The 14,372-nt window shown below is 34.8% G+C and overlaps 1 protein-coding gene across 1 annotated transcript in view; it reads right to left on the bottom strand.

Moving 5' to 3' along the window:
• Window positions 1-299: 299 nt before the first annotated feature.
• Window positions 300-14,372, bottom strand: part of ANAPC1 (anaphase promoting complex subunit 1) — a 149,460-nt gene continuing 135,387 nt past the window's right edge. The window contains exons 47-48 of the mRNA XM_036750871.1: window positions 9,161-9,295; window positions 300-658 (exon numbers count right to left, since the gene is read on the bottom strand). Of these exons, the coding sequence (XP_036606766.1) occupies window positions 543-658; window positions 9,161-9,295 (251 nt within the window). The 3' untranslated portion in view covers window positions 300-542. The remainder of the gene's footprint in view (window positions 659-9,160; window positions 9,296-14,372) is intronic.

The following is a 14,372-nucleotide window of genomic DNA, read 5'->3' as shown; positions in this document are numbered from 1 at the left end:
TTAAATCATCAATGACCTTCCATTGAAGCAGGCCATTAAACACTCTATGACTAAATTATACCCTCACTTGATTAGGTGCTAAGCAAAACTTATTTTTGAACCTTGGTACAAGGTTAGATTAATGTAAAATTATATAGATTGCTAAACTCTATTCTCAATTTTTTTTCTGCTACAGAGAGAGGAGTAGAGGTTTTTTCTTAAGTTCTTGAACTTCAAGGTGTCCCAGAATTAAAAAAAAAAAATAGAGTCTAGTCAAGATACAGCCACTTCTAAACTAAAATACTTAAAGAGGTAGTTTTGAAAACAAAAAACTTTATTTACAAAAGTAAAGTTATTTTTAATTTCACTTTTACATATTCTAACAGCAACTGAGAGTTCTCTGTAACATTGAAAACATTTGTTTTAAAATACAATTTGATGTCTGTGTAGTTCGTTTTCCTTCACAGTTCTATTACATAACTTATAAACAATACTCTAGGCTTTGATGTTTGGTCACTTTTGTGCAGAATTCACATCCAGGACAGGTCAGCTAACTAGGGTGATCACAGTACCATTGATTGTGGACTTCCAAGAAGCAAAGGAGCCAATCTTAGCAATGCTCGGACTGGCATCTTCAGTTGCTTGAATTTTAGAAGCAGTTCAGAAAAACTCATGCTTCCTAATGAAACAGAAAAGGAAACAGGTTACAAAAATATGTATATATGTACACACATGTTATACACACACGCACTCTCTATACAGAAATAAATGCCTTGATCTAAAACAAAACTCAATACACCATTATCATATTATAGAATGTTTGAGCTGGAAGGAACCTTAGAGATCACCTAATTCAATATCTTAATTTTACAGAGGAGAAAAACAGAGGTCAAAGGGCTGAAGCAACTTCAAAAGTCATGTAGTTATTTAAGTGGTAGAGACTTGATTAGGGCCTAGGTCTTCTGACTCATCATTCAGGTGCTTTTCCATAATGCTGAAGCAATTCACATTTAATGAAAGATAGATTAGGAAGTGATTTTTAAAAAAAATTCTCATTCTGTAAAATAATTTATGATGAAATTCCTTTAAAGTGAAAGTTCACAGAGCATTTCAATATGTTCATAGATAACAATTTTTCAAGAGAATGTTTATAAAGTGAAATAATTACTATGTGGTATTATCAAGCATAGAAAATGTACATAATTATTTTCATTCTGCATGTTATTTATGCAAAAGGGAAGTGTGGCTAAGACATTTAGCAAAACTTTTACCTGTCAACTTCCCCATTTAAATGAAGTAGTAGATAAAGGACTGCTATATGTTCTCTCTTTGATACTTAAATTACTTCAATACTTCAAGGACTCAGGAGTTCACAGCATGAATATGCCCCCTACTAATACAGATCAGAACAGCTCTGTAACTTTGTAGGCGTCTTTATAAGCTGCAAAAAAATGTACCATCCTTCACTCATTCATCCTGTGACCAACCTGGTGAAAAACTCTGTATTTAGCTAGGGAGGTCCTTGAATGACCAGTAAACAATTATTTGTCCCAGACTTGAACCATTTCCAGCTTTTCAGGAACTCAAATTCTGCTGGCATAGCCTTTGAGAACCCATGGGTTATTTATACACCAGGAAGAAATATCAGAATAGGACTTAATGTTTAAAGGATTAAATAACTCAATATTAATTTTTTTAAAAGGCTATAAAAATTCCATTTATTTATATATTTTAACATTTAGTCAAAATCTTGAAGAGAATAATCTACACCTATGTCAAGGTAATCTTTGAAGACAGGATAAAGATGAAATAGACTGATTTTCATAAATGATATGCTATAGAAGACTTTTTATATCATGGGAGGCTGAAAGGTACAAAGAATACAAGATCCTGTGGTGTCTGTTTTCTGTAAAAAAAAACAAAACACAAAACCTAACACTTGACCACATAAAGCACAGTACCACCTTGGAGGGGCTTTTCTTTTTTAAAATTAATTTTCTTCTAAAGTTTTGAACTTAAACACTTTTACAGCATTTCCATATATAAAGAACATAAAAAGATTCTAAATGAAAAAAAATCTCATTACTTTTTTTTTTTAAAGTATCTAATAAAACCCACACATTGCTTTCAAAATTGTCTTTCTTGTCTGTGCTTCCTTCTGAACTGCCTTCTGTTCTCTTCTGTGCACTGAAAACATTTTCAGGGGTATTTTGGAGAGGATTATTACTGTTCACCCCTTCTTTTTGCCTTCAACTTCCTCTCCTAACCCCAAATTTAAAAAAAAAACTAAAGGAAAAAAAAACACCTTGGAACAAATAAGCATATCAAGCAAATCAAATCCACTTTTATGAACTGTGAATGCATCGCTTCTTTGACAGGAAGGCGGTAACATGTCTCACCATAGATCATCTAAGTTGGTCACTGCACTGATCAGTTTTAAAGTCTTTCAAAGTTGTTTTTCTTCACAGCATTTTTCTCCTTCAATAAGTTGTTTTGGTCCTGCTTGCTTCATTCTACATCAGTTCATACCACCCAAGAGTCTCTGCAATTATCTCTCTCATCATTTCTTATGGCACATCAATGTTCTATTTTATTCGTATTCCGTAACATGTTCAGTCATTTTCAAATTGATGGGCATCCCCCCAGATTCTAGTCTGCTTTTTTTTTCCTTTTAAATTCCACTTCAGGATCAGTAAGTTTACTTTGCTTACAATTCTCCTGCCACTAGTATTATCCTCCCTCAACTCTGCTCTTCCATTTGTTCCCAGTGTTTGATGTACTTCTACACCTACTCACGCATTCCAATTATGAGAAATAGCAAGTTCTACCCCCTTCTTCCTCCTTTATATACATTTTATATCTGTTTCACCATCTCTTCTTTTTCCCCTTTTAAAACCATCAGAACTAGAACCAATCCACCCACAGGTCCTCCGTTTTTCTTTTCTTTTTTACTTCCTTCAAAACTCTTTGAAGACATTAACACTTGTTACCCTTAGAATGTTTGCGCCATGTTATAATAAACCTCCTTCCAACCAATCAAATAAATTTATCTTTCTGGGTTTTTCTTTTGTGTTTGTGTTTCAAAGTTGCCTTCCTTTGTCTGTCCTGAAAACACCACACTCAAGGGTGTAGTTGATTTACTCCCCTGGGAACTGAGGCTTCCTTGTTGTCCCTGCACTAACTGGTATGGTTTCATTTTAGGCTTTAGGCCTTCCCTTGTTTAAGTTAAAATGGACCATAACAAATGCCCACTGATTTATATCATTTGACTATCTGATTCTTTTGTAAAAACCTCCTCTATGTTCCATAACCAGACCAGGACATCATACCAGATTAGGTGCAAGATGCTACAATTTTATTTGACCAACAGATTATTAATATCAAGGCCTACAATAGGAAGACACATATTCGCCAAAGATAAGTTTATCACGATCACGGAGGCTCTCTAGCAGAGTCCAAAAGAAAGACGGATGGGAAGGGGCCCCCAGATACTCCTATTTGCGAGTAATATCATGCTAACTGTACGAAACCTGGCAACACTGCAGACTCCCAAATGAGATCCATAATCACGAAGCGTTCCAACTATTCATGCAGAAAAAATAAACCCACGGAAATAAAGAACACTATTATCTAGCCTATGACATACTAGTTGAACTGCTTATGAACTTAGTCCAAGCCCTCTAATTTTATTTATTTTCAATTATATTTTATTTTTTTCAATTAGCGAAAATCTTTAGTGTCCTATATAAATCTCCCTCTCTCCCAGGCCCTGGGTGAGAACAAGAGAAAAACAAAACCAGTTAAAAACAGTCAACCAAAACAAATTTCCACACCGGCCATGACCAGAAAAAAGTTTTGTCTTATTCTTCACAGGGTCCTTCACCTCTTTTCCAGGAAGCGGGTAGTTTTTTTCATCATTAATCCTCTAAAATCCTGGAATTTATTCAAAGTGGTTTGCCGTCATCATATTGCTGTCATTGCATAAATTGTTTTCCTAGTTCTGCTCATTTCATTTCACATCAGTTCTACATGTCTTCCCAGGTTTCTCTGAAACCATTTCCTTCATCATTTCTTACAGCACAATAGTTTTTTTTTTTTAAAATCACATTTATATACCATAACTTGTTGATGTATTCCCCAATTTATGGGTGTCCCTTCAGATTCCCATTCTTTGCTGCCTCAAAAAAAAAATGAATGTTTTTGTACATCCTTAGTTTTGCTTAGTACAGATCCCTCCCTCAATGTGCTCTCCCTTTATTTCCTTCTTCATTCCCTTTCCCTCCTACTTCCCTGTTGAGTGAAATGTATTCTGTACCCACCTGTGTGTATTTTTCCTTCCTTTGACCAGTTAAGATGAGATGAAGTGTCAGCTACTCCCCTACCCTCTCCCTCCTTGTTTGTATAGCTGTCTACTTTCACACTTCAATTAACAAGATAATTTTCCTTAACCTTCCTTTCCCTTCACATACCACTCACTCTCCTCAGTAACAATTTCTCTTTTCCCTCTTTTTCCATTCTTTCTTCCAGATCATCATCACCTAAGAGAACTACTCCCAGGCCTTAAGACTTCAGATGGGACAAATCTATTATCTTGCCATATTCGAATATAAGCAGTTTATCTTTGTTTAGTACCTTATTAATGTCCAGTTATGTTTACCTTTTTATATTTCTCTTAACTATTGTGTGTGAACTTCAAAGATTTTACAGAATTCTAGTTTTTTCATCAGGAATGCTTTTAAGTCTTCTCTTGCATGAAAGGCCCATCCTTTCCTAGAGCATTATACTCAGTTTTGTTGGGTAAGTTATTCTTGACAGTAAGCCTGTATCTTTGCCTTCTAGAGTACAGTATTTCAAGTTCTCTGATCGTCTAGACTGGCGGCTGCTAAAGCACATGTGATCCTGACTGTGGCTCCTTGGTACTTAAATTCTTTCTTTCTGGTTCCTTGGATTATTTTTTCTGGTCCTTCCCAACAGACCAAAAATGCCTGTCTTCTTTAGAATCTTAGCACAGAAAAGGTGACAAATACCCACCACAGTGAAATAAAAGAATAAAAATTCTTTCCATTCTGTATATGCTGCACACAGTAGGCACTTATTCAATGTTTGGTGACTGAATGAACTCTGGTACATTTGGAAAGTTTCTAGTCAAACAGCAAAAAGCATATTTCCACTTTAATTCCACACTTTAAATTCCACTTTGGCTACTCTGTATGTTTTCCAACCACTGTCTTATTGAAGAGAAAATGCTACTATATTTCATAAGAACACTCCGTATCATCCTGCATTGTGTAGGTGTTTCTTTTATTTTGAAATTAATCATTCTGAATGGAATAACAGTAATAAATTTGCTTGCATTTGATCCAAATGTTGGTTTGAATAGTGAAACTGAATTACCATACTTTTCTTGTGAAAATTTAGTATATTACTCATAACAGTCTAATTCTCAGAACTTTCATTTATATGTGATTCTTCTAAGAAAAATGTAGATTTCAGAGAAAGAAAAACTTGTATCAATATCTAGGTCAAAGCAGAGTTAAAAGTAGTATAGGACTTAGACTTACAACTGGAAATACCTTAGAATTTGTAGCTCACACTATTTAAGAATTAGTAAAAGTTCCCATCACATCACAGACCTAAAGGAACCATTTCCAAATACATACCGCCATCATTCAACCCCTTTCCTTTGAAGTTCATGCCATACAATTACACCACTTTCTCTTGATCTTTGTCATTGTCACCTACTCATCCCCTAGCCCCAGAGTCCCTCACCTTCCACTTGATTTGGGATTGGAGAGAGGAGAGACCAGAGGTTGGGAGTCTATAGTCCAGGCAAGAAGTATGACTATGCACTTATAAAAGGGGACGCGGGAGAGATAAGTTATGGAAGCAGAATTAACAAGACTTGGCTGGATATGGGAATCATTGTACTAGAAATGTTAGCTACAGCAATAAGACAAGGAATAGAAATCAAAGGAATAAAAATAGACCATGAGGAAACAAAACTATCACTTTGTAGATGATATAATAGTATATTTAAAGAACTCTAGAAGATAAATAAACTAAAAAACTAGTTGAAACAATTAACAACTTCAGGGAAGTTGCAAGACAGAAAATAAATCCACATAAATCATCAACATTTCTATATACTACCAACAAAATCCAATAGCAAGAGATAAAAGGAGAAATTCCATTTAAAATAACAGCAAACAATATAAAATACTTGAGCGTCTATCTGCCAAGACAAATCCAGGGATTATATAAACACAATTATAAAACACTTTTCACACAAATAAAGACAGATCTAAACAATTGGAGAAATATTAATTGTTCATAGGTAGGCCAAACCAATGTAATAAAAATTACAATTCTACCTAAATTAATTTACTTAGTGCCATGCCAATCAAAGTATCACAGAATTATTTCTTCTATCTAGAAAAAATAAGAACAAAATTAATCTGGAAGAACAAAAGATCAAGAACATAAAGGGAATCAAAAAAACGTGAAGGAAGGTGGCCTATTACAAAGCAGTGATCATCAAAACAATCTTGTACTGGCTAAGAAATAAAGTGGTAGATCAGTGGCATAGATAAGGTACACAATACACAGCAATAAATGACCATAGTAATCTAATGTTTGATAAACCCAAAGAACCAAGCTTTTGGGGTAAGAACTCAACATCTGGCAAAAATTGCTAGGAAAACTGAATAAATTATTTAAGACATAAAGGCTGATATCACAAGTAAACTAAGGAAGCACGGAAATCTGTATCTATCAGATCTATGGATGAGGGAAGAGTTTATGACCAAACAAGAGATAAAAAGGATCATGGTAAGTATATTGGATAATTTTGATTACATGAAATTAAAAAGCTTTTGCACAAACAAAACTAAGGCAGTCAAAATTAGAAGGAAAACAGGAAATTGGGGAAAAAAATTTTTACAGTAAGTTTTGCTGATAAAGACCTCATTTCTCAAATATATAGAGAACTGAGTAAAATTCATAAAAATAAAAGCCACTCCCTCCTTGATAAATAGTCAAAGGATATGAACAGTTTTCAGAAGAAACCAAAGCTATCAATAGTCACATGAAAAAATGCTCTAAATCACTATTGATTAGAGAAATGTACATTGAAACAACTCTGACTCATGACAAAAAATGCTGTCCACATCCAGAGAAAAGAACTATGGAGTCTGAATCCAGATCGAAGCATACTATTTTCTCTTTTTTTTCCTCTCTTGTGGTTTTTTTTTTCCTTTTGTTCTGATTCTTCTTTCAAACATGAATAAAGTGGAAATATGTTTAATATAATTGTACCTGTACAGCCATTGCAGGGTGTCTTGGGAGGGAGGGAGAAAAATTTGGAACTCAAAATCTTATAAAAGTGAATGCTGAAAATGAAAACTAAATAAATAAATTAATCAAGCTCTGAGATACCACCTTATACTTATCAGATGTGCTAATGTGACAGAAAAAGAAAATGACAAAAGCTGGAGGAAATATTAAAAAAATGGGACACTAAATGCATTGTTAGTGGAGCTAAACTAGTCCAACCATTCTGAAAAACAATTTGGAACTACAACCAAAGAGCTATGATCCAGCATACCCTTTGACCCAGAATCATCATTACTCGATCTGTATCCCAAAGAGATCAAAGACAAGGAAAAGGACCTATTTGTACAAAAATATTTATAGTAGTTCTTTTGGTGGTGGCAAAGAAGTGGAAATTGAGGAGATACCCATCAATTGGGGAATGGCTGAACAAGTTGTGGTATATGAATGTAATGGAATACTATTATGCTATAAGGAATGATAAGCAGGCAGACTTCAGAAAAACCTGGACTTACATGAACTGATGCTGAGTGAAATGAGCAAAAACCCAGAGAACGCTGTATATAGTAACAACGATATTGTGAAGACTTAACTACTCTGTTCAACACAATGATCTAAGGCAATTCCAAAGGACCCATGACGAAAAATGCTAGCCACCTCCAGAAAGAGAACTGATAAACTCTGAAAGCATACTGAAGCATACTTTTTAAACTTTATTTTTCTTGTCTTATTTTTTGTATTTTCTTTCACAACATGACTAATACGGAAATATGTTTTGCATGACTTCACATGTATAACTGATATAAAATTGCTTGCCTTCTCAAAGTGGGGCAGGATGAGGAGGAAGAGAATTTGGAACTCCAAATTTTTAAAAAATGATTGCTAAATTTTTTTACATGTAATTGGGAAATATTTAATGAAATAAATAAAAATATATTTACATGCGTTAATTTGTGCTACAGTATTGAATGCTATTACATTTTCACACACACAAAAAGTTTTGCCTTTTTGTAAGGATATACACAGAACAAGAAGGTGAACTAAAACTAAAATACTATTATTATCCGTTTTCAAATGAGACTGTCAAACACGGAATGACCCAGAAGTAATTCAAAAAATCTCAAATGGGGAAAATGAAGACTACCCTTTGGCCTACTGAAAAATTTGGGTTTCTCCACTCTCAAAAAAGTGACAGAAATTAGATAGTGACACAAATAACAAAGGAACTGGACTACAATGACTATCATTAAAATTATGTCATACTGTATACCTAATTGTGAAGGATTTTATATTCATGTTCTAAAAAATATGCAGCATGATAATATTCACATAATGAATACTATTTATACAAGACTCAAAATATAAGAATTTAGTTGGCACATAAATACAAAGAGAATCTGAATGAACACAGAAAAATGTCATTAACAAAGACAAATATATCTAGACATAAATACCTAATCTTTTTTTAGGAGTTGATAAGCTTCTGAGGATCTTTTAAGACCTAAAAGGAACCTAATAATGATGCAACTCTGCTGTTAGCATCAAGGAAGTAATGTGAATTAGTCACTTTTCACAACAAAAAATTCTCTATTACAACACTAAAAAACTGAGAACTAATGCAATTAAAATTAAAAGGGCGGCAAAGTGAAAAATGAATAGAAAGAAAGCTTGTTCTGAAGTTAGAGCACCTTGGTTCAAATCCTGCCTCTGTTGCTTATTGCCTATGTGATCTTGGGCAAGGCGTTTAATCTCACTGGGCCTCAGCTTCCTCATCCACAAAACGAGAAGGGTTTGTGCCTCTGCGGTACCTTCCAACTGAACAACAGTACACAGAAGGTAGACACATAATTACCTTCTAATCCTCCAGCAGACAGCTGTCCTGGGGTAGGAACAGAATGATAAATCAAGAAGCATGCCAACATGCTCAGGTGAGCTTCTTCTGTGGGCTGGCCACTTAGATACGAATGCAGGCACACATCACCTCCAGCTGTCAAAGAAAAAGAGAAAGTAAATTAGCTGATTAAGATATACAATGAGATATACTTATTCTAGAGTGGGGAAGCTAGGTGGTGCAGTGGATTGAGCACTGGGTCTCTAGTCAGGTATACACAGCCCATATATACAAAATACACATAAAAATATAAGAGGAGGGCATGAGGAGGCAGAAGCAGCTAGGGACATCAGAAAAGGCTTTATATGGGAATTGGTATTTGAATTGAGTTTTAAACACAGAGTACTGATACTTCATTTCTATTCACTTAAGGACTTAATTAAGTTACTTGTCAATAAGTAACTTACTAGGGGAAAGGAAATAAAGCATTAGTCTTGGGTTAAAAAATTAAAATGTACAAGTACAAGGTAGGAACTTCTAGCCAAGGCTGATTGCCTGAATGGAAGCAGACCACCCAGCTCCCATAAACTTTTCCCACCAAAATTCCTCAAGTTCACATCAGACTGAATAATGATAAGGAAATCCAATAGGAAACGATACTAAGTGACTTCTTCTACCTTACCCTGGGACTGTACTAGAGGTTCAGAAGCCTAAGGGTAATAGGAAAGGGGGCTGCCAGCACAAGAAAAGGGCAACTTCCCAGCTTCACTAGAAGCAGCCAAAGGCACAGAGGTCAGAAACCCTGAAAGTGGGGACTGCCGAAGCCCCTTAGAAGTACAACAAACAGCACAGTGCCACAGTGCTCAAACTGGACAGTCTAAACCTGGAGGCTTCTGAGATGCCACAGACTTTGTCTGGAAGACTCAGTGCTTTAAACTTTAAAGACCATAAGGGAAGGTAAGCTAACTTGGGGAAGTAGAGGTCAGTACTGGAAACCAGGAAAGCCAAGACAAGACTAAATAGGGCCAACGATACCACCCAAAAGTATAGCAGGGGACAGACCCTGGCTCTCACATATAGCCCCAATTCAGGAATTAAAGCTAGAGAGATCAAAGAAACTATCAACACCAAAAATCATTGCAAACCTAAAGATGCTCCAAAAGAAGAAGAGTTAACTCCATAACAACTGCAAGTAGAAACTCAAAAGGAAACACGTTAATTTTCCATAAAGATTACATTTCTACACCTATAAGAAATGAAAAGAAAGGAATAACAGTGCTGGTAGAAAGAAATGGAAAGAGACTAAATAGCTGAGAAGAGAAAGCAGTCAATCTTACACAAGAAATCGACTCCATGACTACTAGAACAGATCAAATGGAAGTTAATGATTCTATGAGATTCTATGAGACAGCAAGAAATAATCACAGAAAATAGAAGAAAATATAAGTTATGTGACATAAAAACAACATGGAAAATAGATTAAGGAAAAATAATTTTAAAATACTGAAAATAATTTTAAAATTACTGAATTTTCTGAAAGTCATGACTTAAAAAAAGTGGATATTGTACTTCAAAAAATCATAAAAAATCTATAAATCACCTCTTGAAAGAAATTCCAAAAGGGAAAGTCTAAGGATTATCATGGCCAACATCCAGAGTTTTTATGTCAAGGAAAAAATATTGCAGGCATCTAGAAAGAAAATATGTTCATTCATGTATGACTGAACCATAGTCAGGCTCACACAAGACAATTAGCTTTTACTAAAAATGAGATGAGATTTTAGAATATAATATTTCCAAAGGCAAAAGATATAAGCTTCCAAACAGGAATTACTTATTCTGCAAAGCTGAGTATAATCTCACAGCAGGAAAAATGGACCTTCAATTCAGAGAGTTTTCAAAGCATTTCTGATGAAAAGATCAGAGATAAGTAGGAACTTTGAAATGCAAATACAAAAGTCAAGAGAAATCTAGAAAAGTTAATTTATTTGAGCAATTAGAAATAGATGTAAGATGGTATAGGGCCAACATTCATAGAAAAGCAAGTGCCGCTTAGAATGCTAATGTCTTCAAAGGGTATTGAGGGAGCTAAACAAGGACCTTAGAGCAGATTATTTCTGTTCTGAAGGTCTGAAGAGGGAAAATAGATGGTTATTGGTTAAAAGTCTAGAAAGGAGGAAGGACCTTGATGTTCTCCATAATTAGCATGTGGGAGAAGAAGATTATATAAACATGGAGAAAGAGGGAAGAGTGAGCATCAGAAGAACCTTACTCTTACATGAAAAAGACAAAGAAGTGTTGAACATGCAAAACGATTTGGTGTGAAAATACACCAAACTCAATGCTGGGAAATAAATTGGGATTGGCGAAGGAGGAGATTAAGAAAAAGGATAATGTCAGAGAAGGAAGTTTATAAGTAAAACAAAGTTCCCAAGAAGGGAGAATTAAAAGAGGAAAAAGAAAGAACTAGGATCGAAGGGGATGCCTTGGACTGCCTGTTAGATAATTTTGGAATGGCTTAACAAACTGTGGTATATATAAATGTAAAGGAATAGTATATGCCCTAAGAAATACTGGAAGATACTATTTCAGAGAATCATGGGTAGCATGAATTGACTCAGAGTGAAGTGAGCAGAACCAGAACAATTTATACTAGAAGAGTAACACAATAAAGAAAAATAACTTTGAAAGACTTAAGAACTCTAATCAATGTATTGACCAACCATCTATCAAGAGGATTACCATCTCCTGATAATGGCAATGGACTCAATGTGTAAAGAGACATACATTTTTGGATATGACCAATATATGGATTCACTCTGCTTGACCATGCTCATTTAGTACGAGGATCTTTCTAGCCCTTTATTTCATTCAATTTTTAATTGATGGTGAGGTGAGGAGGTTAGTATTAGTGTGCTCCTGGAAAAAGGGCCATTGGAAAAAGGAAAATTTTAAGTGCATAGAAGAGAACAGAAAGAAGTTAAACAACTGAGATACTTTGGAAAGTAATATGTACAATTTTTCAAATTTTCTTTTCTTTTTTTTGAGGGGGGAAGGCAGGGCAATTGAGGTTAAATGACTTGCCCAAGGTCACACAGTGTGTCAAGTGTCTGAAGCCAGATTTGAACTCAGTTCCTCCTAACCCCAGGGCCAGTACTCTACTCACTGTGCCATGTAGCTGCCCCCATATTTTTTTAAAAAGCAAGCAGTATGAAGTAGAGATTAAGTCAACAGTGTGATATGGCAGCCAAAAAAGCCAAAGTTATTTTAGGCTGCAATAAGAGAGGCAGAGGATCCAGAAATAGTGATGTGTTAGCCCTGTTCTTGTCAGATACTCTGCTCTTGTCAGGAATCTGAAGCACTGCATTCAGTTCAGGGTGTCATGTTTTAAGAAGAACATTGATAAGTTGGGATGTCTACAGGAGGGAAACCAGGACGGTGAGGGGCCTTGAGAACATATCATAAGAGGTTCAGTTAAAGAAATCTTTGGCCTAGATAAGAAAAGGGTACATGAAGATGGTGTCAAGTATTTCGAGGGCTGTTATGTGAAAAAAGGATTATACTTCCCTTCTCTGCTTGTTACAAGAATATAGAACTAGGAACAGTAAGCGGAAGTTGCAAAGAAGCACAATCAAGTCTGATGTCAGAAAAAATTCCTAATATTTGGAGGTATCCAAAAGTGGAATGGGTTGCCTCAGTAAAGAGAGAGTTTCCTCTCGCTGAAGTCTTTAAGGAAAGGCTAGATGACCCCTTGCTAGGTATGAGATTCTTGTTGGTGCACAGGTTGAACTTAAATGGCTGCTGAGGTGCCTTTCAATGCGAATATCCTGTGATTGCCCTCCAGAGTGAAGATCTTGGTAACCTTTCAAACATTCAAAGACACTGGTTTTATATACACACATGCATATGATTATATATGTAATCATTAAATCAAGACAACTCTGGAATTGGAAGAGACCTTTTTGGATCTTTATTCTGACAGTTAACAAATTAGCCATCCTTCTCTGCTCTCTGCAATCTACAAATTTAATGAAATGCATTTAACTCAATGGCAAAAATTCTCAAGAGAAGAAGGCTTTAAAAATCCAAGTTCCTTTATAAAGAACTGGGCAGTCTATATAATTAAATATTATAAGACTTTGTCAAAGGCCTTACTGATATCCAGGAGTACTATATATATTTTCCCTACTTTTGATATCTTTTCAGAAGACTTAGCAAATACTCTATCTATGCCTCATTTGATTTTCTTCTAAAGTCAATGTATTTACTTAGCAGAAAGTTATACAGAGATTTGCAGTTTCCCATCACAATATTTTTTCTGTTCTACTTTGTATATAGAAAAGCTCATTTTATTTGATGTCTCAGTGCAGAATTTTAAAAACTATATATAAATTTTAAAAAGGCTAAAACAGAAAGTAAATGTATTTTACACAATAATCCTCCATGTCTGATTCCATGGCATAAATGAAAGAGTGCTAGATCTGGAGTCTGGGACACTTGGTTTTGATTTCCACCTTAAGATATAAGCTATCTTATTAGCCTGTTTCTTTTCTCTAACAGAGAGATAATACTTGTTTTAGCTATCTCACAGGGTTTTTGTAAGGAAAAGTGCTTTGTAAATCTTAAAGCATTTTTAATTATTATATTATTATTATGTATTCTTAGGTATGAAGGAGGACTTTAGGTAGCTTTGCCTATCTGTTCATAAGCACCTAAGCAGTAAGAAATGGAAGGCTTCTCACAAGTCTTCAGTTCAATGACTACTGTATGCAAATCATTGCAACAATTTTTTTTTAAAATTTCTGACCCTTATCTCTGAGGAGAAAATTTTTTACTACTTCTTGCTTATATTAGTAAATTAATCAATCAAACATTTACCAAATCCCTAGGATTTGTTCATCATTATGTCATGTATAATGGGAATATAGGAGTGTAAATGGTTCCTCTACTTAAGGAACTAAAAATCTAGCTGGAGAGGAAAGCCATGAACACAGGTAAAGACGAAAGAAATAAAATCATATTAAATTATGTGAAAGCGGGGGAAAAGCTAATAAGGGAGATAAAGGTTTTCTTTTCTAATTCAAGTTACTAGTTGGCCACATTTTAAAACTAGAGGCTCACAAAAACTATTTTCTAATAGTGTAATATGATTTCTGTAAGCCGAAAGAAAAATTGTCAGATTTATGGTAGGCATTAATCACAAATACATCACTGCAAATATGGAAAATTACAG

Source organism: Trichosurus vulpecula, chromosome 3 (genome assembly GCF_011100635.1).
Source record: "Trichosurus vulpecula isolate mTriVul1 chromosome 3, mTriVul1.pri, whole genome shotgun sequence".
Taxonomy (NCBI): Eukaryota; Metazoa; Chordata; class Mammalia; order Diprotodontia; family Phalangeridae; genus Trichosurus; species Trichosurus vulpecula.
Note: the sequence above shows the minus strand (reverse complement) of the source record. Positions and strands in the feature narration are given on the sequence as shown.